Here is a 27,130-nt window from a genome sequence, read left to right as displayed (position 1 = left end):
CACTGTAGCACAGCTGCACGAAGTGTTACAAGATGTTGATAATGTTGCTCATCATCTGACACGATCCACGTCTCTGCTATCTAAACTAGAAATGCTTAATCTCACCCCCACACCCTTATCTCCCTTACATGATCTATATCCTCCCTAGAACCAGCCTATTTATTTGTGTCCTCTATAATGGACATTTGTTTCTGGTCTAGATATAATTTTGAGTTATTTGAGCTACCCTACTAAGTCCTTTACTAAAGGGCATCCTGGGCTTTCCATTGATATCTCACGTGTTTGGGTGGCAGGAAATTACAAACAAGTTCAATAGGAAGCTTATTTTTTCTTCTTTTCTCGGGAGGATATGACCTAAAAATCTTTTTTTTTAACCTGTGTTGCACTTCACCACAGACTCCCGCCCCGTACTTTGTGTATCTGGCTAAATAACTGAGCAATACTGACCGGCAGCAAGTCATAAACCCAATATCCCAGTGTCAGTGTAATCGCTGCTAAACGCTTGTGGATAATATTGCTCATAGAGAGGTATGTGTGAATACTTGGAGGTCTAGTGGTCTAGTTAATACCGGGGACAACTGTAACCCGGTAAATCCCACAGTCAGAAACCAGCTATGGGGATGATTACACTGGATATAGGGTACAAATCTAAATAAAACTGCGTGGCAAAGCGTTTAAACGTATCCGTGGTACCGACAATGGAAAAGCTTGGGGGTCGCAGATGTTATTATTTATTTATTTATTCTTTCGCTGTTCTGTATATCACTGATCCGACTGGAGGATAAAACAGCAGTGATGAATCGCACAATTAAACAACAAACCTAGATTAATACAATAAATGAATGAACGTCTTCTCGGAGATCCACAATACGCTGTAGTGTCTTCCCCATTCAGCAGCCCCGAGTCTGCCTCTCTCTCGCTATAACCTCCCACAGCCCTCTGCTTCTCCAGATCAGCTGATCCGTCACGTGGTCTGATGTCGTAGGTCTCCCTTTTGCAAAATGGAGTTGTCTGAGTCTGTGCAGAGAGGGCTACAGTCTTTAGCAGACCAGTCCGTCTTCGACCACGGCAGCTTCCAGGTGCTGGTGGACGTGTCTTTCCGGAGTCTGCTCTCCTCTCACGGCGACCCCACAGTCCTCGGTGAGCTGCTGCCTCTCCGCGCGCCGCTGCTTTTGTCTCCGCTGTTGCTTCCGGTTTCTCTCCGGGTGTGAGCGTGCGGCGGAGCTGCCTCGGTGTTTGCGGATTTTTACGGCTCTGCTGCGCGCTGCGAATTAACCCGATGGATCCCTGCGTTTATTTTAAGACATTTCACGAGTCCGAGTGGCCGCCTGCTGCCCATCAGCTGCTTTAAAGCGACCCGAGTCTTTTCGAGCTGCCTGCTTTGCATTCAGCAGCAGTCGCACAATCACACACGGCCACTCGGGATCCCTTTTGTCATTTAAACTGGCATCAAGTCCGCTCGGAGTATTAGAAAGACCACGATGGTCATTTTAGACTCTCTAATAGTCCGATCTGATCTCGGACACACATCCGATTGACGGCTGTAATCGCTCTCAGCAGACCGGCGAAGCGCCCTGCATGCTGATGCTGTTAATCGGCTCGAATTTGTCTTGTAAATATAAATGATGCAAAATGACAGCAGACTTTTGCTCGATGTAGGTTCTAGTTTCATCACAGCTGCTTCAGCTGTTTTCACAGGCCATGTGTCGTCTAACCTCTGCGGCACCCAATCCCATTTTTACTGCGGAATTATTTAGAAAGTGAAGTACTCACTAGACAAACAAACAAAGGACCCCCCACCCCCTCCACCCCACCCCAGGCTGATGCAGCACAGGGGATCCCATTCACATGCAAATTATCAATGATTTCCATTCTGCGCGTCAGTGTGGAGAAACCAAAGTATATGGACCCTGCATCAGACGTACACGAATTGGCTTCTCTGTTCCGCCCAGTAAGAATGTTGTAACAGCAGCATTCCTCATTCCGTCTTTCTGTTTTTTTTGTCATTTCAGATCAGCCCGAGTTTAACCAGATAGACCAAATCCTGCTGAAGCAGAGCCACACAGCTGCCGTCACCTTCATACTGGAGGCGGTCAAACAAAACGCAGACCAGTCCACGATAAGGTACGAGACGGCACACAGAGCATTTACTGTCCACCCTGTGTGCAGGTGGTGGTTATAAATTGGACACAAACAACCTTATCTGTTGCCCGCATGAGAGTCTCCCTCCCATAACACACGTAACAGCCTGTCCTTATGATACAGATGGATCCTGTAGCCTACACTGCCTACACTTTCTTTTGTTTTCTTTGTGTGTGTGTGTGTGTGTGTGTGTGTGTGTGTGTGTGTGTGTGTGTGTGTGTGTGTGTGTGTGTGTGTGTGTGTCGCCTTGTTTGACCCTGACCTCAAACCTAACCCTTTCAAAGCGAAGCACCTGAAGTAGCGCGCTATTTACAAGCAGGTCATTTCATGACGTTGAGCCAAAACCGCGCTGTTTTCATGCCTCTAACAATATGCAAGGAGACAATACTTCCAGAATTCACCTCCAAGGGGACTTTAAGTGTGGTCTTTATGTATAATTACTGCAGAACAAAGCGACTCGGGGTTTTAGTAAAGCATCCGTTGAAGTTCTGAAGCTCGATGGGATGTTCTGTTCGTGTAGCAGGACTTATTATTCTCATCTTGAAGTAGGTATGAAGGAGCTTGCAAGCTGCCAGTGGAGCCATAATGTCTCCAGCAAATTAGTGCTGTAGTTACGCTGTTATACTTGGATCTGTGGTATTATTTATACATCTCACGAATTTCTCATATGTAGCATTTTTTCCTTTGTTTTGTGTATTTTTTTCAGCTGAAGATTTTTTTCCCAACTTGATCCAAGTGGTGTTGGATATTCAAGGTGTAGAGGATGAACTGTACGCATGTCCCGAACAAGCAAGCGTTAGTTTAAAGCTGCAAACGCTTTAGATTTCTATTATATTATTATATTATTATTACTGTTATTATTAATAATATTTTACTCATTGCTTCTCCGCAGTCTTAACTGCAAGAAAGTCGGTTTTCAAAGTCTGCTCACAGAACCTGTGCAACAAGCTGAATTAAACTAATTGTTCCTTGGAATTGGATGACGAAAGGAATGCATGCAATTCTGCTATCTCCATATGAACTCCCTGCTGCTTTATGTAAAGCTGTCTAAGTGGACTTCCTTTCTGGGAACCAGCTGCGTTTTAAAGTATTGTCTTCTCCGTTCAGTTCCAGCCTTGAAGAGCTCACATTCAGCGCAGACAGAACAGAAATATTCTACAGCGCATACCAGGTAGCCTATATTCAAAACTAGGACGCATTTATTTCATCCTTTTTTTTCTTTTGTTTTTTTTGCCAGACTTGCCAGCAGCTAATTGGTGCTTTTTTGTTTTGTTTTGTTTTGTTTTGCAGAAACATAAAAAAGATTTGGAGCGTCTTTTAGCAAGGTAAGGCATCGCTGCGTGGTTCGAGCTGGCAGTGCTTAAGAGATTTGTGGGGCTCATGTTATTTTAAGGTGTTTGCTTCGCTCTCTGGGGATGCCATCACAGCCTACTATTGCCTAGGCTTTGTTTGTTTATTTATTATTTATTAATTACTTAATTGTTTTGGTAAAACTCGAGTCGCAAATTTGCACAATTATTAACCGAATGATTTGACACGTTGAAAACTGGATATTCGAGGTCTGGAACGGATGTGCTAACGTGGGAGGAAGAGGAGGCGAGTTGTTGTTCTAGTCAGTATTTAAGCTTCTCCGCGCCAAGATTAACTGACTTGTAAATGTGGATTTATGACGTGCTAACAAACAGCTTTTTGTAGAAGAGCCATATATGCAAACGGTTTAACTGCAGAAAACCACCTGATGCGTAAAACCCCTGTGACGCACGGCAACTTTAAGAGTTTTTAAGAGTTTTTTAGGAGTTTTGGTCATATCATTAATTCTCTGCCTCCTCGCCGAATGAATGGGCAATATTTTCTACAGAAGCAAAGATGACTCAGTCTCTCCTTTCTTTTTCTTATAGCATAGGAAGGGGTCTACCTCACATTACCGACGCTTCGTGGCGCCTGGAGTACCACATGAAGGTGAGATCGCGAGACTAATTTCTGTCTGTTAGCGGTATATCATTTGTTGTGTGTTTCTAAAATGTTGCTTCTCCCACAGAACGGGCAGGTGGATAAAGTCAACGATTCTTTCTATTTGATATCACTGAACACTGAGGTAACAGCCGCAGCTTTACTCTTCTACTTTCCAGCATTTATATAAAGTCTGGTATATTTCAATGGGTAACAGGACGCTTATGTTTGCTCCTTCTTTCTTCCTTCCTTTATTTATTATTATTATTTTTTAGAATGAAGGATCCTCAGAGGACATCAACTTTACTTGCACAGTGGAGCAGCTCCAGGTAGAGGAAAACTCTTGGGGTGGATAATTGTCTCGCAATTGCGTCGTACCTGTGCCATTACGCACTACAGTCACATTTATTAGCAGTCCTAAACAATCTAACCACGGAACGTATTGCTCTGTGGTAGCTCTCCTTATCGAAAGGGGTGTGGATCTTTCAGGAAAAAAGTCAACGTGGGAAATTGTAATATTATGTCCATGCGGTAGCTATTTTTTTCTTCACGGATTCTGATTTTGATTGAGACAGAATCGCTACGATCCATCCTTTACTGCAGCTCACTTTAACAGAAAATAATGAACAGACTTGAAAAAGGTTAAAAATGTTTTGTAATCATCGTGGAAACATCAGCAGTGCCTTTTATAAAATCAGAGACCTGCTGATATCAGCGGCTCTGGAATGATTGGATGAATGCAAGCCGTCAGTCATCTTCAGTCTAATCAGCCTGAATCTAAAGTCGGAAATTAGTCTAACCATTGTGCATAAATAATATATCTTTTTATATAAATGGATAAATGTTGATCGGTGTCTGCCTTTTCAGGATTTGGTGGGGAAGTTGAAAGACGCCGCCAAGACTATGGAGAAAGCCAGTCAGATGTGAAGCTTGTGTCCACTTTCGTCCCCTTTATACCTGCCACTGATGTGTCACGTGTGTTATCAACCCAACAAATGTATTTGAAAGAAAAATAAAATAAATAAAATCGTCTTTGTTCTTTGACTGATTTCAGGATTTTGGTGTGTTACACGTCTTCCAAGAACTTCCCCTGTAGGACTGAAGAAAAATATTTTATTAAAAGATTAATTTAAACGTGTGTACAGTAAAGAAATTACACCCTCGCGTTGTTTAAACAGCTTGTGTAGGATTTCTGACATAGCTGCACGACAGCGGTGTCTTTTTTTCTTTCTTTCTCTCGAAGTATTTGTTACCACAAGAGTTTCAGCCCAGCCTTTCTTGAGATCTCTATTTTTAAAAGGCTATTATCAGAGATCTACGGCTTTCTCGCGTCATGAGAATTTTAGTCCATTCACTAAAAAACAAAACAAACAAACAAAAATAAAGCTCCTCGAGCTTTTTTGCGTCCACCTCAGCTTGAAAAGTTCAAAGCTCCTCAGCTGAAGCAGCACGGCGGCTCGGATTCCGTAAACATCCGAGATGCCATCGTTTTCAGCGGAGGGTTAAGGCTCCAATTCATCAAGTGTGGAAGTTTATTCTTCTTCTTTTCTGCACAGCATGTCAGGACAGACTGTGACAAAGGTTTGACACCAGGGCCATTTGTCATATTGGCGTATTTTCCACCAAGTGCGTGGGATCTTCAAAGCAATGAGCTGGATAGCTTAAGAAGACAGCCACTTGGTACCTCAATAGACTTTGATGCGTTTGATGGTCAAAACGACACGAAGTTGTGAGAGCGCGTGTGCTGCTGCTGTTATTTTTGACATCAGAGAGAGGGCACACCGAGAGCCTACTTTCTACATCTGCCTGCTCCAACCATTGTGCCCTTCTCTTTCTTTCTTTTCTTTTCTTTTAAATTTTGGATACCCATCAGGACATATTGAGCCTCATCGTGCTGAAAAGCGACCCAAGCTGCATGGATGTGCACCGTGTGTTATTTTAAATCATGCGTCACACTTAAAAAAAAAAGACCAGAATAGACCGACAGTAATTTGTGAGCGCCCTTAAGCAGCTTCTCGGTGTCGTTTCAGGTCGAGAAAAAGGCACAAACCGCTAAAATAAAGATATATTTGTTAAAAACGCGCCCATCGCGTGTAAATCAGCCTTTTTTTCCTTCACGTCTTTGCTACTTTGCACATAAGTAGATCAGTAGAAACAGCATACACCGACAGTAATTTCTAGGCACCCTTAAGCAACCAGACCACGTGACCAGAGCGGGGCGGTCGAACTACAAGCCATTTTGGGGACGGTGTCAGTTTCCACGGAGCACACACACACACTGCTGCGTTTTACTGGGGGGCGAAGCGGATATTTTGGAGGCAAAGTTATCGGTGCCGAAGTGGGAAGCTTTCCGAACCGGAGCCGAAGGACCGGGATCTCTTGGAAGGCGTCTGTCGGACACGCACACGCCGCGCAATCGCCGAGGAAACGGGGAGTTTTTATTCGCACATCTGAAATGCGCTCCAGTCCGCCGTGCGCTCTCCGCCACTGACAGCGTCTGCAGCCTGCTTCAAGATGGCGGCTCTACTCCTATTCATTTTCTGCTGATCGCCTCCCAACTTTCATTGTCTACTCGCCTCGGTGCCCACCGATTCCCGGCCGAACCTTCAGGTACGTCTCCTTCGATATCGTCTCTAACTAACGGGGCGAAAGGGCGAGGTTTGGGCTTTGTGTCTTTGTGTTTTCCCCCCGCTACGTCCAGCGGTGGATGTGGAGCTTTCAACGGTGGCTGCAGCGATCACCGACGTGGAGCTCCGTGTGTGGGTCTGCGCACCACTTTTTTCCCCCAGCAAAAGATGTTCCCCGCTCGACTATAAGCGCCAATTAAGGGTCGGGCACATTCGCTCCTGCTTCTCCTATCGTTCAGTTACGCGTCCGTATAAGTTGGTCACGGTTCGGGTTTGCATTGCGTCGTTGGGATTTATGTAAAGTGGGAGACCCGAGGCGAACCAGGCTGTGTTGGCTGCGATGCGAGGAGCAGCAAGTGCTTCAAACGGTCCCCCTGCGTTTGTGTTTCCACGTAGAGTCTTCATTTTATAGAGTTTGGATCTTTGGGGTGATGGGAATTGGGTGGCAGGTTGGTTTTCGGTGAACGTGACCGGATGTTGGATTTATTAACTTAACTTGGATCGCTCCCGTGAACGTGCCAGGGAGGCAAACCGTTTCCACCGAGCATAAATGTTTCATGACGGCTGCTTTGTAAACACTGGATTGTCGTTAAACGCGTATACGGACTACAACTGGCTGTTTACGTTTTGGTGTGTGCTTGTCCTGAGTGGGAAGGATGGTTATTAAATTTAAATTTAAAGAAGAAATTAAGAAGGGAGAGAGAGAAAAAAAATTGGCGACTACAAAGGAGTGGCTGTGCCTCTCCAGGCAGTCTGAAGCTCTGGTAATTCCACTTAAATTCACATGAGCTGTAGCCAACACAGACTGTTTGTTTGACAATTAAAAGCTCATTATGGATCGCAATAATTCCCACCTTTATACGGTCTGTGTGTTGGCGCACACTGTAGCTCCCAGTCTGGTGATGGGCGCAAGCTAGTGTTTCCTCTGTAGAGAGCGAGGGGGGGTAAAAAATTATCATTTTACCCATGAACGCTGGTGTAGACCTTGTGTGCACTTATAATGGGTTAAATGAATCTATCCCCCCGAAACACACACTCCACCACCACCCGCTTGGTTTTTGCAGGTTGACAGGCTCACATGTGTGTGAATAGGAGCGATCATGTAGCCCAGCAGACTGGATGGAGTACATCCACTGAGTAGGGAGGCATTTACACGGAATAAACGTAATTCCTTTGATACGTTTTAGTCCTGTGGTCAGTTCTAATCAGGAGCTATTTAAGCCACGGTTTTCTAAATGAACTCACAGCGGCTGATGTGTTTCTTCTCCTTCTTTTCTTTTTGCCATCCCAGTTTTTTTTAATTGGGTTATTTCCAGCTGCTGTTGATCTACATGTAAGAGGTGAACGCTTTACAAGAGGAACTGGTCTCGTCTGGGAATAAATTAGGTTAGCACGGCTTTTACGGGTCACTACAGAAACCGATGGAAATCTCCAATTTAATGTGTCTTGTTTGAAAGAATTTAAGATGTACTAGTTGTGGAGAAATAATTGATGGCCTGCTGTCAGCACCAGCTACAGCTTAAGCCAAATTATCAGTAAAAAAATAAAATAAAATAGAGGAAAGCCCGTGTTGTGCACAAACCTCTGCATTCAGCGTATTCCCAACTGAATCCAGACTGTATTGTTTGATTTTTGGCCATTCAGCAATATTCGTTCCCAAAGCGTATTAACTTTATTTTGGATTTCTTGGCTGACCTGACTTGAAGTCTTATAAAGTGAGCAGGCAGGTCACACACACACACACACACACACACACACACACACACACACACACACACACACACACACACACACACACACACACACACACACACACACACACACCCTGGCAGAGGGGAAAGCAGTTGTCCAAACACCAGCCAATCGATTAATGGCGCAACAGGCTCCCTGCATATATGTAGGCATTATCCATCATTATCCGTGTGTGAGGCATCCTTTGAACCGATTTGCTGTCCAAACTTGCCCGCAGTGGTCTGTTCACAGGCGGCCAAGGAGAGGTCGGTTGAAGCATTGAAAAGCAGCCGGGACTCGGGCATGGTGCCGACTGTGGCTCCATAAAGTAACAGTGTGGGTTCCGAGCTGGGCAGGCTGGCTCTCATCCAGCGTTTAAAGAGGGCTCACCCGCTCATATTCACTCTTTACCCCGGATAGACTTTTAATGATTGCATTAAATTAAAAAAAAAATGACAGCACCCAGCCGCGATAATCTTTACAAGTCCAACTTTAAAAAACAAAAAAGTGCGCCAGACTGGTCATCTTTTTCGAGACCAATTTGCCCACCGGATCGTAACTACCGGATAAAAATCTGAAGACCGGGATCCTTTGGCATCTGGTGACTTTACTCTACCGCCCTCGCTTTTTTGTTGAAATGCACTCGAGCACAGAGTGTAGCCTACATTCGACATTCGTGTTTGATACATGGACTGTGCGGTGCTTGAACTGGAAATGGCGCAGAATAAATGGTTTGTAATGACCCAGCGTGCGCCTCAACTTCGGCGCAGTCGCTGGCGTCTGGCCATATTGGTGCTGCGCGGTGTTGATGAAAAAAGCGCAAAGCGAATCAAAATAAAGCTGAAATCTCTCTCTCTCTCTCCCGGTCGGACTCGTACGCTCCTCTGTGTCTGGCTCACAGATACATAAAGCTCGTGTAAACACCTCGGGGTGGGCTTCATTCGCCCCCGTTAGAAGGAAACCCCGCAGCCCGTTGAACCGATACATGCTTCTTTTTTTCCTCCACAAAATGGCAGCCGTGCTGTCGGCAGCCTGGCAGCCCAGCGGCTGTGTGTGTGCACGGAGGGACTCGGAGACTCTGTCCTTCCTCGTTCCCACTCTGCACACGGGCACGGCTCGCCGTGTTGTTTTTGTTTAGACATCCTGTCGTTCTGGTCACTGGCGAAGAGCCATGTGGGCTAAAAAAGCAAACGGGGTTGCCATAGAAACGCTCAGGTTTCCCCGTGGCTTGTGTGGCACACCTGACGCAGTGAGTGGGTGCCTCATATTACCCACCCCCCCTGCGCGCGCGCGCACGCACACACACACACACACACACACACACACACACACACACACACACACACACACACACACACACACACACACACACACACACACGCAGAAACAAACACTTTCACCCAGTCACCCCGGTGCGCCCGTGTGGATGATATTAGCCCACTATTATTGGCAAAATTCGCCAAACCACACAGAACATGGCAACCCAGTAAGGGGGTTACCCATTTAACTAAAGGTTTCGGTGCTGGCTGGGTCTGATTTATTTAATTTTTCACATTGTCTCGCATAGGTTTTCGTTTTTACCCCCACATTTGCGCTCTTGGTTTAAACCGTTTTCGATTTCGCTTAGAGTTTAAACCATCCATGTTTTTAAAAGTGCGCGCAAATCTGAAGTTGCGGGAGGTCAATATTCCCGTGCCGTGCCTCAGATTTGGTTCCTCAAAGCTCGACCGCTGCTGCCCCTACTATGTCATTAAAGATGCTGAGCTAAGGCGAAGGAAAGTGGGGAGCGCACGGCTCCATCGATCTCAGCGGAAGTGATTGATTTATGATTATTCGCCGCTGCCTGTAAATCTGCCAACGAACGTCTTTCCCTCTGGTTATTTCTGGATCGGCATAAAGGTTGATGTTGCTTTATCACAGTCCAAGCAAACAGCAGTCTCGTCCAAATGCCCCGCCGTGCGTTGACAAACCTCTGCGTGCTTTTGTTTTGACCTGTCCTCCTTCTGCGTGCAGGGATTGTTGTTCCTTCCTCCCAACATGCATCGGACGACCAGGATAAAGATTACCGAGCTCAACCCTCACCTCATGTGCGTTCTGTGTGGAGGATACTTCATAGATGCAACCACCATCATCGAATGTCTTCATTCATGTGAGCAAAACTCGTCTAATTTCATTTCATTTAATTTTTTTATGGGTCAAAATCAGTTCATATCACCCGAAGCTGCTAAATGTGAGATATGTTGGATTAAATTTAAACATTCCCAGTCTTCTTTTTTCAGTGCTGCAAAATGTATTTCTTGCTCTTGCTCTCTTTTAAACTCAATTTGGCTCCTCAGGAAATGCTTTCAGATCTCATCAGACATTAACAGTTTTTTTTTCATCTGTTTTGCAGTTTGCAAGATGTGCATTGTGCGCTATCTGGAAACCAGCAAATACTGTCCCATCTGTGATGTACAAGTGCACAAAACCAAGCCACTGCTCAACATTAGGTGAGAACTGTGCTTACCATGCTCTCTGCATTTTGCTCAGCTGCCCCCGTTGTTATTGTTACCTTTTTCAGGGCCCATATAAATTTGGTTCTAAAAGTTTAGTGACGCCCGATGGCTTGAATTTAACCCCTTAAATATGATTTTTCTGTTCTTTTTAAACAGTGTAGAACGTATATTTTCTGCCTTTGCAATCTTAAGCGAATACATTACTTGTTTTCGGTTTCCTTCCCTTTGTGGGTTCCCCACTAAACAGCTGAATCAGCCTCTGATTTAAACATTCAGACATGAGAAACACATGTAGGCGTGTAGGCGACATGACACGTTTGAGGTTTTCCACAGCGATGAATACTGGTCTTATTTTTTCAGACAAGAATTGGTTTTAAATACTTGACTGAAGTTTCTTTTCCTCTCTCTCTCTCTTTAGGTCTGACAAAACTTTACAGGACATTGTGTACAAACTGGTCCCCGGCCTCTTCAAAAGTAAGAGTCGCATTTTTACTGTTCAGTCTGACTTTTGCACGTAAATTTGTCTCTGCAAGTATATTAAAATAAGAATAAATGAACATTACCGATGAGGGTATATGTAATGGCATTTGGATATGGTGTGTATGTTGTGTAGTGGAAAGCTTTGCATTGAAAAACTTGAAGTTTCAGCTTGACAGTTAATTATTTGTTGTAAAGTGCAGAGGTGTGTTGAATTGGGATGACGCTGAGTGTTATGGTCATCAAATCTGTCTGCTTTTCTTGCTGCAAGGTTCAAGCAAAACAGTTTTCAGGGTCATGTCTCATATCACCCATCTGTAAGACAGAAATGTTGGAGAATCAAATCATTATTTCCATGAATTCTCACATCGATGCCACAGTTTTAATCTAGCTTTTCTTGTGTTTCGACAAATATTTATTCCTGGAAGTCACAATATTAAGGGGCGCTGAGAACTCTGGCACATGGTTTCTGAAATAAGGTAATAGTGGGAAGTGAAAGTGAATGGATTGGTAATAACACGCCTTTCTGAATGTCTTCAGATGAGATGAAGAGGAGAAGAGACTTTTACGCAGAGCACCCCGTAGATGGTGAGTCAGAAAGAAAATGTTCTTTTCTTTCTTTCTTTTTTTTTCTTTTGGCGAAATATTTTCCACATCAGAGAGTCTGCTGTGCTGTAAACGCAACATATAAACCCACCCTCACATCCAGCCGTGCATGTGTGTGTTTCTATAGCGTCTAATGGAACAAATGAAGATCGTGGAGAGGTAGCAGATGAGGACAAGAGAATTATTACAGACGATGAGATCATCAGCCTCTCTATTGAGTTCTTTGATCAAAGCAGGTACGCTTGTATTAAAAATACATGGAAATAGAAAATAGTTGTTCCTAAAAGACTACAAAATCTAATATTTATAGAGGTTTCTCGTTAGTAGATACAGCTGTTAAGATACGCTTACAGATATTGCTCCACTATAGCCGATATTATCAGTCTGCTCTAGAATCATCAAAACTAGCTTAACTGACGCTGGTACCATGTTTTATAGATCAAAATACGACATGTCCTACCCACAGTGTGATGTAATGAACAGAAATAGGATCATGCGTATAATATGACAGATTTTGGTTTTTGTATTCAAATGCCTTTTAATTAATTATTTTTTAATGGTGTGTAAATTTTAGCTGCCTTTGCAGTCATTATAAAATAATATTCAAGACTTTATTAATAAGTTTATTCTAATGTCTGGAATTTGCCAAAATACTTGACTACAGTAATACTTCACAAAAAAGTACTGCATGAAACATAGTATGTTTAAAAAGAATTTTTTTTAAATAATCTTTCAAAATTTGAATTCTGTTGCTAACTCTGTGTGATTTAGTTTTAGAGTTATACATACGCTGGAAAGTTACTCATGTTTTTCCTCTGTTTTTTGGCGCACAGACTGGGAGGAGCAGTGGAGGACAAGCAGTCAAAAGATCAGGTATCGCACGTTGACTTAGCCACATTTTTGTTTCCGTCATTTTTTTTCATCTTTGCTAACACTTTAGGATTAAAACAGCCTTAGAATAAGGGATAATCAAACATGTGTGGAGACAAACAATTATAATTATGTTCTCTCCAGTGGTAAAGGGCTACATTGTTTTTGCTGCTTTTAAGGTGGACCAGCCTGTGTGTAGATTCTAGTCATTGTGTATGAATGTTTTATTCCACACGTATGTATATACATATGTATTTTTATTTATTTTTTGTTATAATGTGTTTTATCTGCAGGTGGCTAACAAGAGGTACTTGCAGTGTCCAGCAGCCATGACAGTTATGCATCTGAGAAAGTTTCTGCGCAGCAAAATGGACATCCCAAACACCTACCAGGTCTGTTTAGTTTAATTATTTATTTATTTTCAGAGATACTTACTATAAATGTATCACAAAAAACTGAGAGATATCTTATTTACATATTTAATGATTTCCTCTTACAAAAGGTTATTGTGAAAAACAAAAACAATAAAAAATAAATAAATAAACCCATTCTTTTTTTTTTTCCTCTTAAGGTTGAAGTCATGTATGAAGATGAACCTCTGAAAGATTACTACACGCTAATGGATATAGCATATATCTATACTTGGAGAAGGGTAAGAAATATTTTTGCACATTTTTAGAAAGCTAAGGTTTTTTTTGTTTTGTTTTTTATCTCAAGATGTGATTAATACACTGCAATTATTGAGTTGTAATTGCAGTGTATTAATTTTTATTGATACACTGCAGTATATTAATAATATTTTCTTTGTTAAATAAAACCATCTCCCTCGGTGTCAGTTAATGTATTTAATCACAATTTATTTTTAAAAATACATTTAATATCAACAAAATTAGGTACTTTTAAAATTTCACCTTGAGACATAAATAGAATAGATACTTACGTTTTGATTGCTGAGCTTTTAAAATATTATTTTATCATTGCGTTGAAGTTTTTGTATATTGTTATATATAGGTTTTTATCGCTTTGTTGTAGCTGGTGTTGTATAGTGTGCGGTCAGTTAAATATAGATATTTTTCTGCTTGTTTATTTTAGTCTTCAAAAACACAAAATCTCCAAATGGGGAAGCTGTTCGAGAAAGAGGGTTTTTGTTCATACATGTTGTTAAAGATGCCAAAATTTAAATAAATAATAATAATAAAAAAAAAAAACATATTTTCAATATTAAAAACGTTCAAAATTTACGATCAGTTTCCGTTTAAGATTTTAGTCAAATGAACACATACATAACCATGGACATGGCTATATTCGAATTTGTATGGTATCATGTTTTTGTACTCAACCTGAAATAATATGTACTTTGAACATTATTAAATTTTATGTTGCCCCTGTATATATATATATATATATATATATATATATATATATATATATATATATATATATATATATATATATATATATATATATATATATATATATATGTGTGTGTGTGTGTGTGCGTGCGTGCGTGTGTGTGTATCAGGGACATTCTGCAATTAGTTATGGTTTTCTATCATGTGTATGCAAAAAGGGGGGAGGGGCAACAAAGGGCACAAGATCTTTATGCCATATGTGGCCTCTGAAACCAACCGCTTTAGATGTATCTGGGTTACTGAGTTGAAAGTAGCAAGTTTATAACAAAACTTGCTACTTTCTGGTCTGGTTATCAAACTGAATGTACGCCAGGACATGACTGGATCTTGATCTCTATAGAGTAGTGATTAAAAATGGAAATTTGGGGTTAAAAAGTAAATGACCCCCACATATCTTTCCAAGTTTTTTTTTTTTTTTGCAAATAAATGAATCAATTCCGTAAAAAAATAAAAAGCAAGTTTAAAAAGTTGTAGAAGAAACCCATTAATAAATTAGTTTTTTACGACTTTTTTTTTTACGAATAAAATAGGTTAGATGACCCCACTTGGTCACTTCAGGGTTAGTTGAGTAACTAATTAAATAAAAAAAATAATAATAATAAAAAAAAACTGAATAAAGTTCCTAAAAATGGCGCCAACCCCATTTACAGTTTAAGTTTTAATGTTTTAATAACTTCTTCTCCTCTTCCGCAGAACGGCCCGCTGCCGCTGAAGTACCGAGTCCGACCCAACTGTAAGAAGATGAAGGTGAGCCACGCGCAGCAGGAAGGTCAGAACAGCGCGAGCAGATCCGGGCAGGAGAGCGACTCTGCCAGCGACAAAGCCGGAAGTCCAGCCGGGGCTCCGTCCACGTCCTCGTCTCTGCCGAGCCCCGGCACGCCTGCGCAGTCCCCGCACCCGCACGGCAACAGCAACAACAACAGCAGCGGCTGCACAGTCAACGGGACTCCCACCGCCACAGCCCCGAGCCCTAGCCGACCCTTCACCCAGTTCTGCGGCGGCAACGGCGGGAAACCCCGAAAGGTTTCTCTGAACGGCTCGTCGACCTCATCCGGATGACGCGGGGCTCCAAGCAGTGCCGGACCAGACCAGCCAACGCCAGACACCCGCTCAGCTAATACTGTTTTCATGCCAACGTAGTTACATTGTGTAGACAATGTGCTCTCTCTCTCTCTCTCTCTCTCTCTCTCTCTCTCTCTCTCTCTCTCGCTCTCTCTCTCCATTTGTTGTTCTCAATATTATGGCGTCATCTGTAAGTTTAAACGTAGTGGAATCGGAGACATTTCAAAATAAAATAAAAAAAGAAAGAAAGAAGAAAGGAAAAGCGGCGTGGGAATTTTAAAAAGAAAACGAGATGTCGAGGGTGGAGGAGGAGGGGAAAAGGAAGTTTGGAAGGATGGAGAAGGACAAACATGTACTTTTTTTTGAAAGAAAAAGCTGCATCTTTATTTTCCTGAAGTGACTGAAGGTGACTCTTCTGTTCCTGTTTTCACGTCTTTCAAATTAAAAGTGTTTATCATGATTACTTCATGTGCGTGTGGGGTGGAAACTTTAAACATGCATGCTCATGGTAGCGCCACTTTCCTTATTTTATTTTTTTATTTTTTTGGTCTCAGAGAAGGTTCGCTTGTTTGTCCCATGAGTGTAATTTTGGACGTTTCTTTTCTTTTTTTTAAAGAAGTGTCCAGGCACACCTTGTACCAATGAAAGGAGAAAACAAAAAAGGGGCTGTAGGGTGGAAAAAAACCTACGGAAGAAGAATCGACTTTACTTTTTACTGGAAGAAGAAAAACGTTTCTTGTAACTGCAGTGGACTCGGATTGCTCGTCCTCCACGACTTTAACGCTCCGTTTTAGAGAATCCGTGTGTAAATAGAAGCAAAATGCATATTTAATCAGCGGCGATGTTATTCTCTTATTCCCCTTTATTCCGTGGGGATGACTTGGGCTCCTCTTCAGCTTCATTTCATGCTCAACGACAGATGTTTTGATGTCTCTTTGTTTGTTTTTTGTTTTTTTCTTGTGTTTTTTTTTCTTTCCGTATTTGTATCGCTCGATTGTATGGACAAGTTATTGTATTGTTACTGTTGCACAGTATAAAACATCTAAATAAAACATTTTACACTTACTGGCAAAGTCACTTCGATTTTTTTTCTTTCTCCTCTTGAATTTTGGGAGATCATCGATCAGTTTGATGGGTGTAAAATGAAAAAGTCGAACTAAAAGGCAGACAGAGCGCCAGATGTCAGTCTGAATGAGCAGGATTTAGTATGACTCGGTTAGAGAGGCAGGCTCTGCACAGCAAGGACGTGGAGGAGAACTGGCTGGTAAAGAGATAAACCACTGTTTATTCGTTCAGACCTAATTTTGATTTGTTTAACAAGTGGCCTGATTAGACTTCACCGATTTAATCAAAGTATAATTTAAAATGTGTAATTATACAAAAACTACGCTAAAATTGTTGTTTTTCTCTCTGTGATAAGTTATTTTTTGTTTCATTATTGTTATTATTATTTTATTTAGTTTTGCGTTACGCTGGTATTTTATGGTTTATATATATATATGTGTGTGTGTGTGTATATATATATATATATGTGTATATATATATTTTTTTTTTTTACACTTTTTATTTTAAAAAAAATCCCCCGAGAAATAATGAAAAAATGCAAATCGAAAGGTACACAACAAAGGTAAAATAAAAAAAATAAAAAAAAAACAAAGAAAAACGAAAAAAAAAAAAAAAAGAATCATATAAAGGCTCATATAGAAATATGCTCCACTTCCTGCAGCCTTCATATTTTATTTGGGGAAACCTCCCAAGAAAGCGAAGTAAAACGAAATACTTGCGTATTAATATTTACACAGAATGAGGTGTTATCTGGCGCCAAACTTAGTTACAATAGAGCTAAGAAAATTAATAAAAAAGAAAAGATAGTAAAATCGACTTTTCCTTGCATTTAGAAAACAAAATAATAATATGAATCCTATACATAAAAGTTGCCAATATTTCAAATGTAGGCTAGCAGATGCAGACAGGTTTGCAAACTCCCGCTAACAAGTTTAAAAAGTAAGAAATAAATTGGATCAGCCATTTAACTCCTATAGGCAAACCTTTTTACACTGTCATGAGCGCATAAGCCTTTTTTTTAAATAATCATTTATTAATAGACGGAGTTTCCTCTGTCGCCTGATTACATTTATTACTCTTTTCCCCACAGCACTAAAACAAGATATAAAACTGATCGATATTTTAGAGACAACAAAAACAATGACGACTATTCGGCCCATGTCACTTATTAAATTTTAAGTTCATTCATTCATTCATTCATTCATTCATTCATTCATTCATTTATAGCAACGACATTATTTAGAGCGGTCTACATGAGCTCATCCAGGGAGGTTATATGAGGACACATGTAGGGATTAAAAAAAATAAAAGAAACTCATGTTGAGAGCTCACTCATAATGCACGCTGTGTTTTCACTTTCTTCAGTTTTTGCCGCTTTCATTTTTCGTTTTTCTGTTCAATAAATCCCCGCAGAGTGAGACAGCGTCGTGTTTTAGCGGGAACTGAAAACAGTGCAAAGTGAACATAGGAAGTCCTTAGATCGCTCACTTTGAACACTTTTTCGGAAAACACGAGCCGTGGCGAGCGGACACGAGCGTACCGGGAGTGATTCATCACTCTTTTTTTCCTAGTAGACGATCTTCGACGAGGACATACTGCGTCCCGTCTGTTGCCGTGGCGACCGGTAATCACAACACTACCTGTTGAGGACCAGACCTTGAAAAATAGCACCGTGTTTCGTTGGAAGCAGGAAGATAACGGAGTAAAAAGTGTGAGAGGACGCGGTATCCATCAATACCGCACATTACACCACAATGTCGCAGCGCCACGTCGTTCAAGGTGAACTTCATGAGGTGTAGTGATGAGGCCGAGCGGATATTTCACTCCACTGTTTTCACGTCTTCCGTCTGTTCTGCCACTTCTGTTCTCTGCAGTTTTCGAACAATATCAGAAAGCGAGGATGCAGTTTGTGCAAACTGTCGCTGATCTCGCGAACCGGCCACAAAATATAGAACTACTCCAAAATGCAGGTAAGACAGCCGACATCTGCTTCCTTTACTCACTCCTTGCCAGGGTTGGGACAAAAAATCGACTAGAGACCGGCCCACCAGGTGTTATAAGTAAAGCTATAAAGCCTTTGAAAACAAATGCTGTTGTGACAGTGATGTACACTGTCTTGTTGGTATATATGTATGATTTCTATACATTTTACATCAGATGACCACTTTGGTTGAAAGATTCAGATAATTATTTATTAAAAGCTAGACATTTTAAATGAGAATAAGAAAGAAACATATTTTTTCGTGCCCCCCTTTCCCCGTTAATGTCCTACCTGGCCCACTGGCAAAAGTTACCAGCTGTCAGCTACGTAGAAAATGATCCTGGTGTTGTCTCTCAGAAACAGTTCATAACTTCCCTTCAACTCATTCATGTCACCTAAAAGGTAAACGTGTTTCTCCATCACCTGTTCAGCTCTGATGATTCAGTCAGGACATCTCCTGGTTTCATCATGACCAGCACCTTTACGGCTGTGGCTCCAGCAAACATCAGCTGATACTAGAACGTAATATTAAATAAAATATCAAGCTTAAACGTGCTTCTGTGGTTTAAGCGCAACATCTGCTGGTTTCCTCTTTCTGGGACAAAGTGGGCGATAAACAAACAAGAGCCCAGCCCAGCTGTGCTCCTGCCCCCTCCTCTCCTCACCTCTGTTTTCCTGCAGGTGTGATGTCCCTGCTGCGCCCCTTGATGCTTGATGTTGTCCCCAGTATCCAGCATACGGCAGCTTTGGCTCTGGGCCGCCTGGCAGACAACAGTGAGGACCTCGCAGAGGCTGTGGTGAAGGAAGACATCTTGCCACAGCTGGCCCATTCCCTGGCCTTGCAGAATGTGAGCATCCAATCTTCCTGACAATTTTCTACTTCAGTTTGATTTTCCAGTTTTGATCTGTTTGTGTGTGTGTGTGTGTGTGTGAAAGAGAGAGAGAGAGAGAGAGAGGAAAGAGGCAGTCAGTGGCTGTCACCCTTTAGGACCTCAGGGTCAGCCATTTGAATGTGAGAATGTGTGTTGGGGTAACTTGCCCGCCTGGGGGCTACTTCAAAACCTAAGAGCAAGCAGACCTTTGTTTCCTCTTTCTTTTTGCTGTCAGCCCACTCAGAGGCTCAAAATGCAGTTTTTTTTTCATGTTTTCTTAATATTAAAATTTGTTGTTATTGTATTTGTCAAATAAGACAAAAGTAAAACCAAACACACAAAAAGCCCTCCTCTAAAACAAGTAGAAAATAAGATCACAGTGCTTTGCAGATTTTAAAAGTGGGGTGACAACCCCCAACATACCATCTGTTTACAGAGACCAACCTGGGGCCTCCTTAAAAGCTCAAAAATAAATATCAGAGTGAGATTTCTGTGGTAGCTCACGGAGCAGAAAGAAAAACACGCCTTTTCCAAAATCTCCCAGGATCTAGTGATTTTGTAAGCCACAGCACGGGAATCATGGGAAGGGAATTGCAATGTTTCATCATGGGGTAAAAAGAGATCATTTTAGAAATTTTTTGTATTGATTTGCAGTGATTTCTTTTCCTGTAGGGGAGCAAGTGGACCGAAACCCCACCCGACAGCAAAATACTAATCAGGAAGCCCAACAGAATTAACACATCCCCTCACTGCACTGTGTGGCTGTATATATTATTTTATTTACATACTTTGTAGGAAAGCTTCAGAGCACAGAAGCCATATTTCTGGACATTTTTAGAGAAACCCAAACAGCAAAAATGTAAAATATTTAATATGATTTACGTAAGATGACAGTTTAATTGAAGGGTGCAGTTCATTTTAAAAACTGATGCAGGTGTCTGTGTATGTTTGTGTGCAGAGGTTCTATAAGAAGGCAGCAGCATTTGTTCTGCGTGCAGTAGCCAAACACTCCCCAGAGCTGTCGCAGGCTGTGGTGGCCTGCAGGGGGGTGGACGCTCTGGTTCTGTGCCTGGAGGAGTTTGACCCCGGGGTGAAGGAGGCTGCTGCCTGGGCTTTGGGCAACATTGCACGACACAATGCGGGTTAGGAGGGTACACTCATCAAGAAGCTGATAGAGAATGACTTCATGGAGTGATTTCATAGTTCGAGCATGCAACACTTTATGATTTACTACATTTTTCTAACATCATTCTTTGTTTCACAGTTTTTTGCGTGTGTATGTGTTCACCGCCTTTTCCTCCTCTCCCATGCAGCCTTGTCTCAGTCAGTGGTGGACGCGGGTGCCGTTCCCCTGCTGGTCTTGAGTCTTCTGGAGCCAGAGATGGCCCTCAAACGCATCGCAGCCTCCACTCTCAGTGACATCTCCAAACACACGCCAGAGCTGGCACAGACTGTGGTGGACACTGGAGCCATCGCACACCTGGCACAGATGATCCTCAGCCCAGACACCAAGCTCAAGGTGAGGCCCTAATGACTGTTTCGATGTCTCGTCAGAATAGCCAATGCTTTAGCTCAGGTTAACATGTGTCAAAATGCGAATCAAAGAAACGCCAGCCTTATTTAAATACATTAATTTATTATTTTTACACAGTAATTTATAATCTTTTTAAAGAACTTATTTGGGGGTTTTTTTTTGTTAAATGTTTAAAAGAAACACAATAAATAAAAAAGTAGTCAAAACATAAAGTGTAAAAGCCTCAGAATATTAATGATTTTTATGCTAAAATATGGCATCTAGACATGGGTACATTAGCAATGTGTACTGTGATTTTCCAACACTTACTACACAATTTATCTAAATTTAAGGTGTACTTTTCAGTACTTAATTAAAATACTTATCCGTCCCTAATTATCTTTAAAATGTAGGAAGAGTAGAATGAGGACCTAACAAGTGGCAGTTTTAAAGAGAACAAATTATATTCTAAATATTTTGGATCACTGAATACTTTTGGAGTATAAAAGTAAGGATTTCCATATTCTACTTTACGTTAATCTTTTTTATGTTATATTTTTGGAATATTTTGGTGTAAATGATAAACAATTATTATTAGGGGTGTGGGTAGTATTATTGAAAAAAAGTATGTATGTTAGTGTGTACTATAAGAATTTTTTTATTTGTACAAAAACACGCAAGGAGTTGTTCTTTTTTTTGTGCTACTTAGCAACTCCATTGATTCACATTTCAAAAAGTCTTATCCTGTCCTGAGATAATTTATTATTTCTGACTTACTAAAATATTCCTGCAGAATTTTATTTTGAAATGTTGGCATGAAAATATCTTTCACCATGAATATTTAACAGGAAACTTTATTCAGTGCAGACCTGTTGAGCACAAATTCTGATTGTACAAAATTCAGTTAAAGCTTATAAATGATCAGCGTTTTAAAATCTGCGAGGCTTAAATATTGAAAAAAAGTCTTGTGTAAAATATGAAAATCATTGTTTTATAAGGACACTTTCTGAAACCAATCACTGTTAAAAAAAATTAACATGCTTAGAATTTGGATAGGTTTTCACTTTCAGACGGAGTTACACATTATGTTCTAATTTCTTGTTAATAAAACAAAATTACCAGAAGAAAAAGATGCTGTAAATTTAAATGGAGAACATGCAGTATTGACTCAATCTCCATTTCAACACTGTAAATGATCTCTGAAAATATTCAGGCATCTTTTTTGTCTCCATCTAGAGGCAGGTGTTCGCTGCCCTCACTCAGATCAGCAAGCACTCCGTGAGCCTGGCAGAGATGGTGATAGAAGCTGAGATCTTCCCCGCAGCCATGTCCTGTCTCAGAGATCCAGATGAGTACGTCAAGAAAAATGTCGTCACCCTAATGAGGGAGGTGGTGAAACACACTCCAGAGGTACGGTGCGCACTCACATTTGCAGGCATAAACGCACACAAAAGAGACGCAGAGTCAAGTGCCTGCATGCGTGTTTTGTTTTCCCAGCTGGCCCAGGTGATTGTGAACTGTGGGGGCTTGGAAGCAGTGATTGACTACCTGGGCAATTGCCATGGAAACGTGCGTTTGCCTGGCATTATGATGCTGGGATATGTGGCAGCTCACAGTGAAAGCCTTGCCATGGCTGTCATTGTCTCTAAGGTGGTAATAACTCTTTATGTGACAGCTAATCCAGCCACTGAAGCCAGTGATGTTTCTTCATGCTTGCTATGTAGGTCATGTTAACTGAGGCGGCCCTGTTGTGCTGTGTGCCCTCCTGTCCTGCAGGGGGTGCCCCAGCTGGCCCTATGTCTGTCGGAGGAGTCTGAAGATCACATCAAGGCGGCCACAGTCTGGTCAGTGGGCCAGATAGGGCATCACACCCCTGAGCACGCCAAGGCAGTGACCATAGCTAACCTGCTGCCCAAAATACTGGAGCTTTACATGAACGCCAGCAGCTCTGAGGACCTGCAGACCAAAGTAAGGGTTTCCTCTGAGCATCCAGAGAATCAGCCTTTTTTCTCACAGCACAAAGTCACAAAAGTGTTTGCTTATGATTTTTTATGTTTACATGACTTTTAAACAAACTAATTACAGTCAAAGGCCCTGTTATCAGCGACAGAAGTACACCTTCGGTACACTCTCAGCTGCACTAGGATTAGAATTGAGGAGCCTTTTTTCAGCCATGCAAAGTATCTAAAATCAAAGGTTAGCTGGGAAGTTATTAAAAATAACTATTTATTTGATTGGTTTTGGACATCAGCACCAAGCTGTTCCACTTGGAAGTTACACTTCTGTCCCAGTCTTTGCTGTTTTTAAGGACTCGTTGAGTCTAGTGTCTCTCTCCTATAATGTCTCTGAGTGGGATCAAATGTGAAGGACTTTCTTTTCTTGTGCACTTTTAGAGTAAAAAAGCTCTGAAGAGTGTTCTGCAGAAGTGTACTTACCTGCCAAGTCTGGAGCCCCTCCTCTATGAAGCTCCAAGCAACATCCTTAAACATGTGGTCTGTCAGTTCAGCAAGGTAACTCTACAAGCAGGACCATAATCTGATCAAGTCTTTTTTTATTTGGTGTCATTTAGTTCAAGACTGTTTTTCATGCCAGTCCTTTTCTCAAAGGTGCTGCCTCACGACAGCAAAGCACGGCGCCTCTTTGTGACCAGTGGTGGACTGAAGAAAGTCCAAGAGATCGAGGCTGAGCCCGGGTCTCCCCTCCAGGAATACATCAATGCCATCAACAGCTGTTTCCCTGAGGAGATAGTGAGGTACTGTGTTCCTCCCAGCAGACACGCTCGTGCATGCTGGAGTATACTTTTTGATTTCCGAACCTTGTTATCCACAGCAGATCATCTGACCATATATCATGTTTTTAGAAAAAATGTGACTAAATGAAAAGCTTGAAAATGAACAAAAATGGAGGTTATATTATGGAGATTCTTCAGTGGCATTTACAGTATGTGTCATCTGTGTTTCAGGTACTACTCTCCCGGCTACTCGGAGGCCTTGCTTGAGCGATTAGATGACTACCAGCCGGCCTGACCTTGGCTCACAGCACACATCCGGTGTCCATATTCATGTGAAGATATACTGTGCCTTTGCAAATGTTTTTCTTTTCCTTTTGTTTTTCCCCAAAAGTTTTCATGCCAACTGTTAAATTAAAAGGCCGAATATCCAATAAAAAGACAGCATCCAGGCTAGAATGTTCTCTTTAGATGCTACACCTGCTTCTGCAGTCTAACGGTGCATCCGCAGCCAGCGTGACATTTCATGCAGTTGGAAGTGTTTCTGTTCTGCACAGAGAGGTCAAAGGTCAGGTTCAGTGACACAGCAGCAAGTAGTAGAGATTTAATTAGGCTGTGTGCTCGCTGACACGTGGATCTGACTCAGCCCCCGTCTAAGCTCCTCAGCTCCTGAGACAGAGACATCAAAGTCATACTCTTGGATAGAGACATGTTACAGCGTTATTTCTTTACTTGGCTCATGGCGGGAAACAGATGGCTCTTATATAAAAGCTCGTGTCCATCGGTGCTTGTTATTACGTCACATAATGCAAAAAAGCAACAAAATAAATAAATGCATTAAAAGAAAAGAAAAAAACATGACAATGAATTCACCTGGCGTGTGCTCATCCGCTGCTGAGCTCTGCAGGGCTCAGTCTGCCCCCTGGCGGTTGTGAATATCGCTGCACTTCAGCTGCGCGCGTGTGCGTGCAGCAGCTGCGGCGCACATGGCGAGTCGCTCTTTGTTTATTGTGTGCTGGGTTTCCCGCACTGAAGGGACGGTGCCCCGGCCTCTTACCGCTGCACGGGTCTGGACGCATCACGGCAGCAGCTGCCGACACACTCTCTTATTATAAAAATAAAGACGTGTGCTCGCGACAGGACGCATTTGATCGCCTGTAGCGTCACGTGAATTGTACAGAATGATTGTAGACCAAACGCTGTTCTCTTAGTGCACTGATCGTTTTATATTTCTTGTTTTTAAATTTGTATTTATTTATTTGGGTTTTGAACCACTTGCAGCTCCGTGTGAATAATAAACATGCTGTAGAGGTTACAGGTTAAAGAAGCATGAAGCACGAATTGGAGAAATGTTTGAAAACATAAGCTGCCGTGTTTCTTCCTCATTGGACTCTCGTACTGAAAAGTGTGAAACCTTCATCCAAAGCCACAGGACGACCAGAGGCAAAGTGTTTTAATTTTGTGCGTTCGTTCCCCTTAAACTACTGTACGAAACTAACACGTACAATAATAATAATAAAAAACAACAACTAAAAAGTTGGATATAGTTATACTGATCCAAAGACTTGTAATACGAGTACATGACGCTGATGGTTCATTAGTGTGTGTGTGTGTGTGTGTGTGTGTGTGTGTGTGTGTGTGTGTGTGTGTGTGTGTGTGTGTGTGTATATATATATATATATATATATATATATATATATATATATATATATATATATATATATATATCCGTATTAATATAGGCTGTTTTAAAGAGAGGCGACATGTTCACCAGGGTTTCCAAACTTAATGATAGTATACCGAGCTTACGATCGAGCTGATGGTGACGAGCTTTTCTTTTTTTTTTAATTTTTAATTAAGTATAAAAATAATAAGCTGATGAAAACGACCCGGTACGGGAGAAGCGTTTGTTCACACGGCCGCGAGCCTCTGCTCAAAACTGAAACACACCTGTAGACTGTGTACGCGCATTCATCTTTAACACTTTTTTTTCCTTTTTTTTTTTTTTTATATTTCAGTGGAAAACTAACTTTGAAGTGCGCTCTGGTTTACGAGGAAACAAAACTTTTATTGCAAAATCAGCGCAATAATTAGCCAAATGTCACGATTTTAATATATTTAGTCACTGTTAAAATGTCACAGCCTAATACTTTTAATAAGGCTCAGCTCCCTGTTGAATTAGCAGTGCCAAATATTTAAGCAGTTAAGTGGAAAAAGCAGACATGTTGAAACAGCTGCGCAACTTTCAGATGTTTGCGTTGTTGTTTTTGCGGGTGTGTGCAGAATTTGGTGAGATCCCTTAAATTCTACTTCAAGTTATAAAATAAATAAATAAAAGCTATTAAAAAATGTTATGCCACTTTATTTATTCTAAATGGAATTTCCATTTTAGAAATAACTAAATTAATCATATTGAAAAAATGAATACACCCCCCCCTCAAACAAACAGATATTTTAAGTGTTGTTAACTAATATTAATTATTGGGAACATTTCTCATACAGTAGCTTGAATGGGTTTTTTTGTCCTCTGCACAGTGAGTATTACATTTTGTGGCATATCTTGTGCCATCTTATCCAGACAATCCTGAAGAGTTTAAAAAGAGAGACACAGAAAATAAACAATTCACAGCAGACTTTGAGTTAAGCAGGACCAGTGCTTTAATATGTTTGAGTGCGCTTATGGAATGGAGTGTATTATTATTATTATTATTATTATCATCATCACCATTGTCATCATTAAATGTGAATAACAATAAACATACATCAGTTTTGACCTCTCTGCCACTGAAAGAGGACTCTCGCTGACCAATGTCAGACAGCAATAAAACAAACACGCACTCTCACACATACACACACAGCAACGCTTGAACCAATTCTCATGTCTGAAAGGATTCGCTGCCGTCGTGAAACCAAAACACACCCTGCAGGGGTGGGCTGCTGTTTGACTTGACATCTGCATACTAAATGAATGGACGTGACTGTTTCCGAGGACTTTTAAAAGTTTGCGTTTGTCCACAAAGCTCAAAAAACAAAAACTGGTATCCCACCTCTTTTTTTCCTGGTTTTGCATTTTTAATTCCCTTAAAACTTGATAAACCCTCATGAACGCTGGGTTGTTTCCCATAACTTTGGACATGTTCACATATGAGTGCTGCACACCTCACTCCATCTACCACAAAAGGAAAACAAGAACAACAACAAAAAAAAAGTTGAAACAAACAGACAAACACATTATACAACACACAATGTTCTTCAAGCTCATGTGGGGTAGTTCTGCTTGCTGGAAGATGCTTTTGGCAAGTTAACGGTAGCAGCAGGTCGACGGGTGGGTGGCGGATACTGGGAGAAGTTCATTCATTCACAAAAGAAGTCACAAAAAGCAGGGACTATTCATTTCACGGTACAGTTGCAGGGCATGGGTGTTACTGTTTTTAATTTTTGCATCTGGTGAAGTTCACCGTTTCCTTTCCAAAGCTTACACAAGGAGATCTCTGGGGCCCAATCAGCTCCCTCGTTTCCACATGTTCTTTTTCGACACGTCCTATGTACAGTAGGAGCTACGCGACAACAGAAACAAAACAGCCCATTTACAGTGAAAC

At 41.5% G+C, this 27,130-nt stretch overlaps 3 protein-coding genes across 5 annotated transcripts; all 3 read left to right on the top strand.

Annotated features, from left to right (window-relative positions):
- The first annotated feature begins 944 nt into the window (after positions 1–944).
- Positions 945–5,136, top strand: commd3 (COMM domain containing 3). Of its 2 annotated transcripts, XM_026180121.1 has the most exons (8): positions 946–1,140; positions 2,013–2,124; positions 3,250–3,313; positions 3,433–3,467; positions 4,041–4,101; positions 4,181–4,237; positions 4,368–4,421; positions 4,960–5,136. In XM_026180121.1, exons 1-8 carry the CDS (start codon positions 1,002–1,004, stop codon positions 5,017–5,019), a joined length of 582 nt encoding a protein of 193 aa, XP_026035906.1. In that variant the 5' UTR covers positions 946–1,001; the 3' UTR covers positions 5,020–5,136. The 2 variants fall into 2 exon arrangements, with proteins under 2 accessions (XP_026035907.1, XP_026035906.1); XM_026180122.1 differs by lacking the exons at positions 3,250–3,313; positions 3,433–3,467 and having other exon boundaries at positions 945–1,140.
- A 1,169-nt stretch (positions 5,137–6,305) lies between these two features.
- Positions 6,306–15,639, top strand: bmi1a (bmi1 polycomb ring finger oncogene 1a). Its single transcript, XM_026180120.1, has 10 exons — positions 6,306–6,702; positions 10,464–10,599; positions 10,843–10,939; positions 11,364–11,419; positions 11,963–12,010; positions 12,156–12,264; positions 12,862–12,901; positions 13,192–13,290; positions 13,470–13,550; positions 15,004–15,639. Exons 2-10 carry the CDS (start codon positions 10,488–10,490, stop codon positions 15,367–15,369), a joined length of 1,008 nt encoding a protein of 335 aa, XP_026035905.1. The 5' UTR covers positions 6,306–6,702; positions 10,464–10,487; the 3' UTR covers positions 15,370–15,639.
- Positions 15,640–17,960: 2,321 nt separating this feature from the next.
- On the top strand, positions 17,961–23,983 carry spag6 (sperm associated antigen 6). 2 transcript variants are annotated; one of them, XM_026180942.1, is made up of 11 exons: positions 17,965–18,216; positions 18,312–18,407; positions 19,100–19,266; positions 20,249–20,432; positions 20,604–20,809; positions 22,040–22,213; positions 22,301–22,453; positions 22,580–22,771; positions 23,197–23,313; positions 23,410–23,555; positions 23,766–23,983. In XM_026180942.1, exons 1-11 carry the CDS (start codon positions 18,192–18,194, stop codon positions 23,827–23,829), a joined length of 1,524 nt encoding a protein of 507 aa, XP_026036727.1. In that variant the 5' UTR covers positions 17,965–18,191; the 3' UTR covers positions 23,830–23,983. The 2 variants fall into 2 exon arrangements, with proteins under 2 accessions (XP_026036728.1, XP_026036727.1); XM_026180943.1 differs by lacking the exon at positions 23,766–23,983 and having other exon boundaries at positions 17,961–18,216; positions 23,396–23,517.
- The last annotated feature ends 3,147 nt before the right edge of the window (positions 23,984–27,130 follow it).

The sequence above is a fragment of the Astatotilapia calliptera genome, chromosome 9, assembly GCF_900246225.1.
Source record: "Astatotilapia calliptera chromosome 9, fAstCal1.2, whole genome shotgun sequence".
Taxonomy (NCBI): Eukaryota; Metazoa; Chordata; class Actinopteri; order Cichliformes; family Cichlidae; genus Astatotilapia; species Astatotilapia calliptera.
Note: the sequence above shows the minus strand (reverse complement) of the source record. Positions and strands in the feature narration are given on the sequence as shown.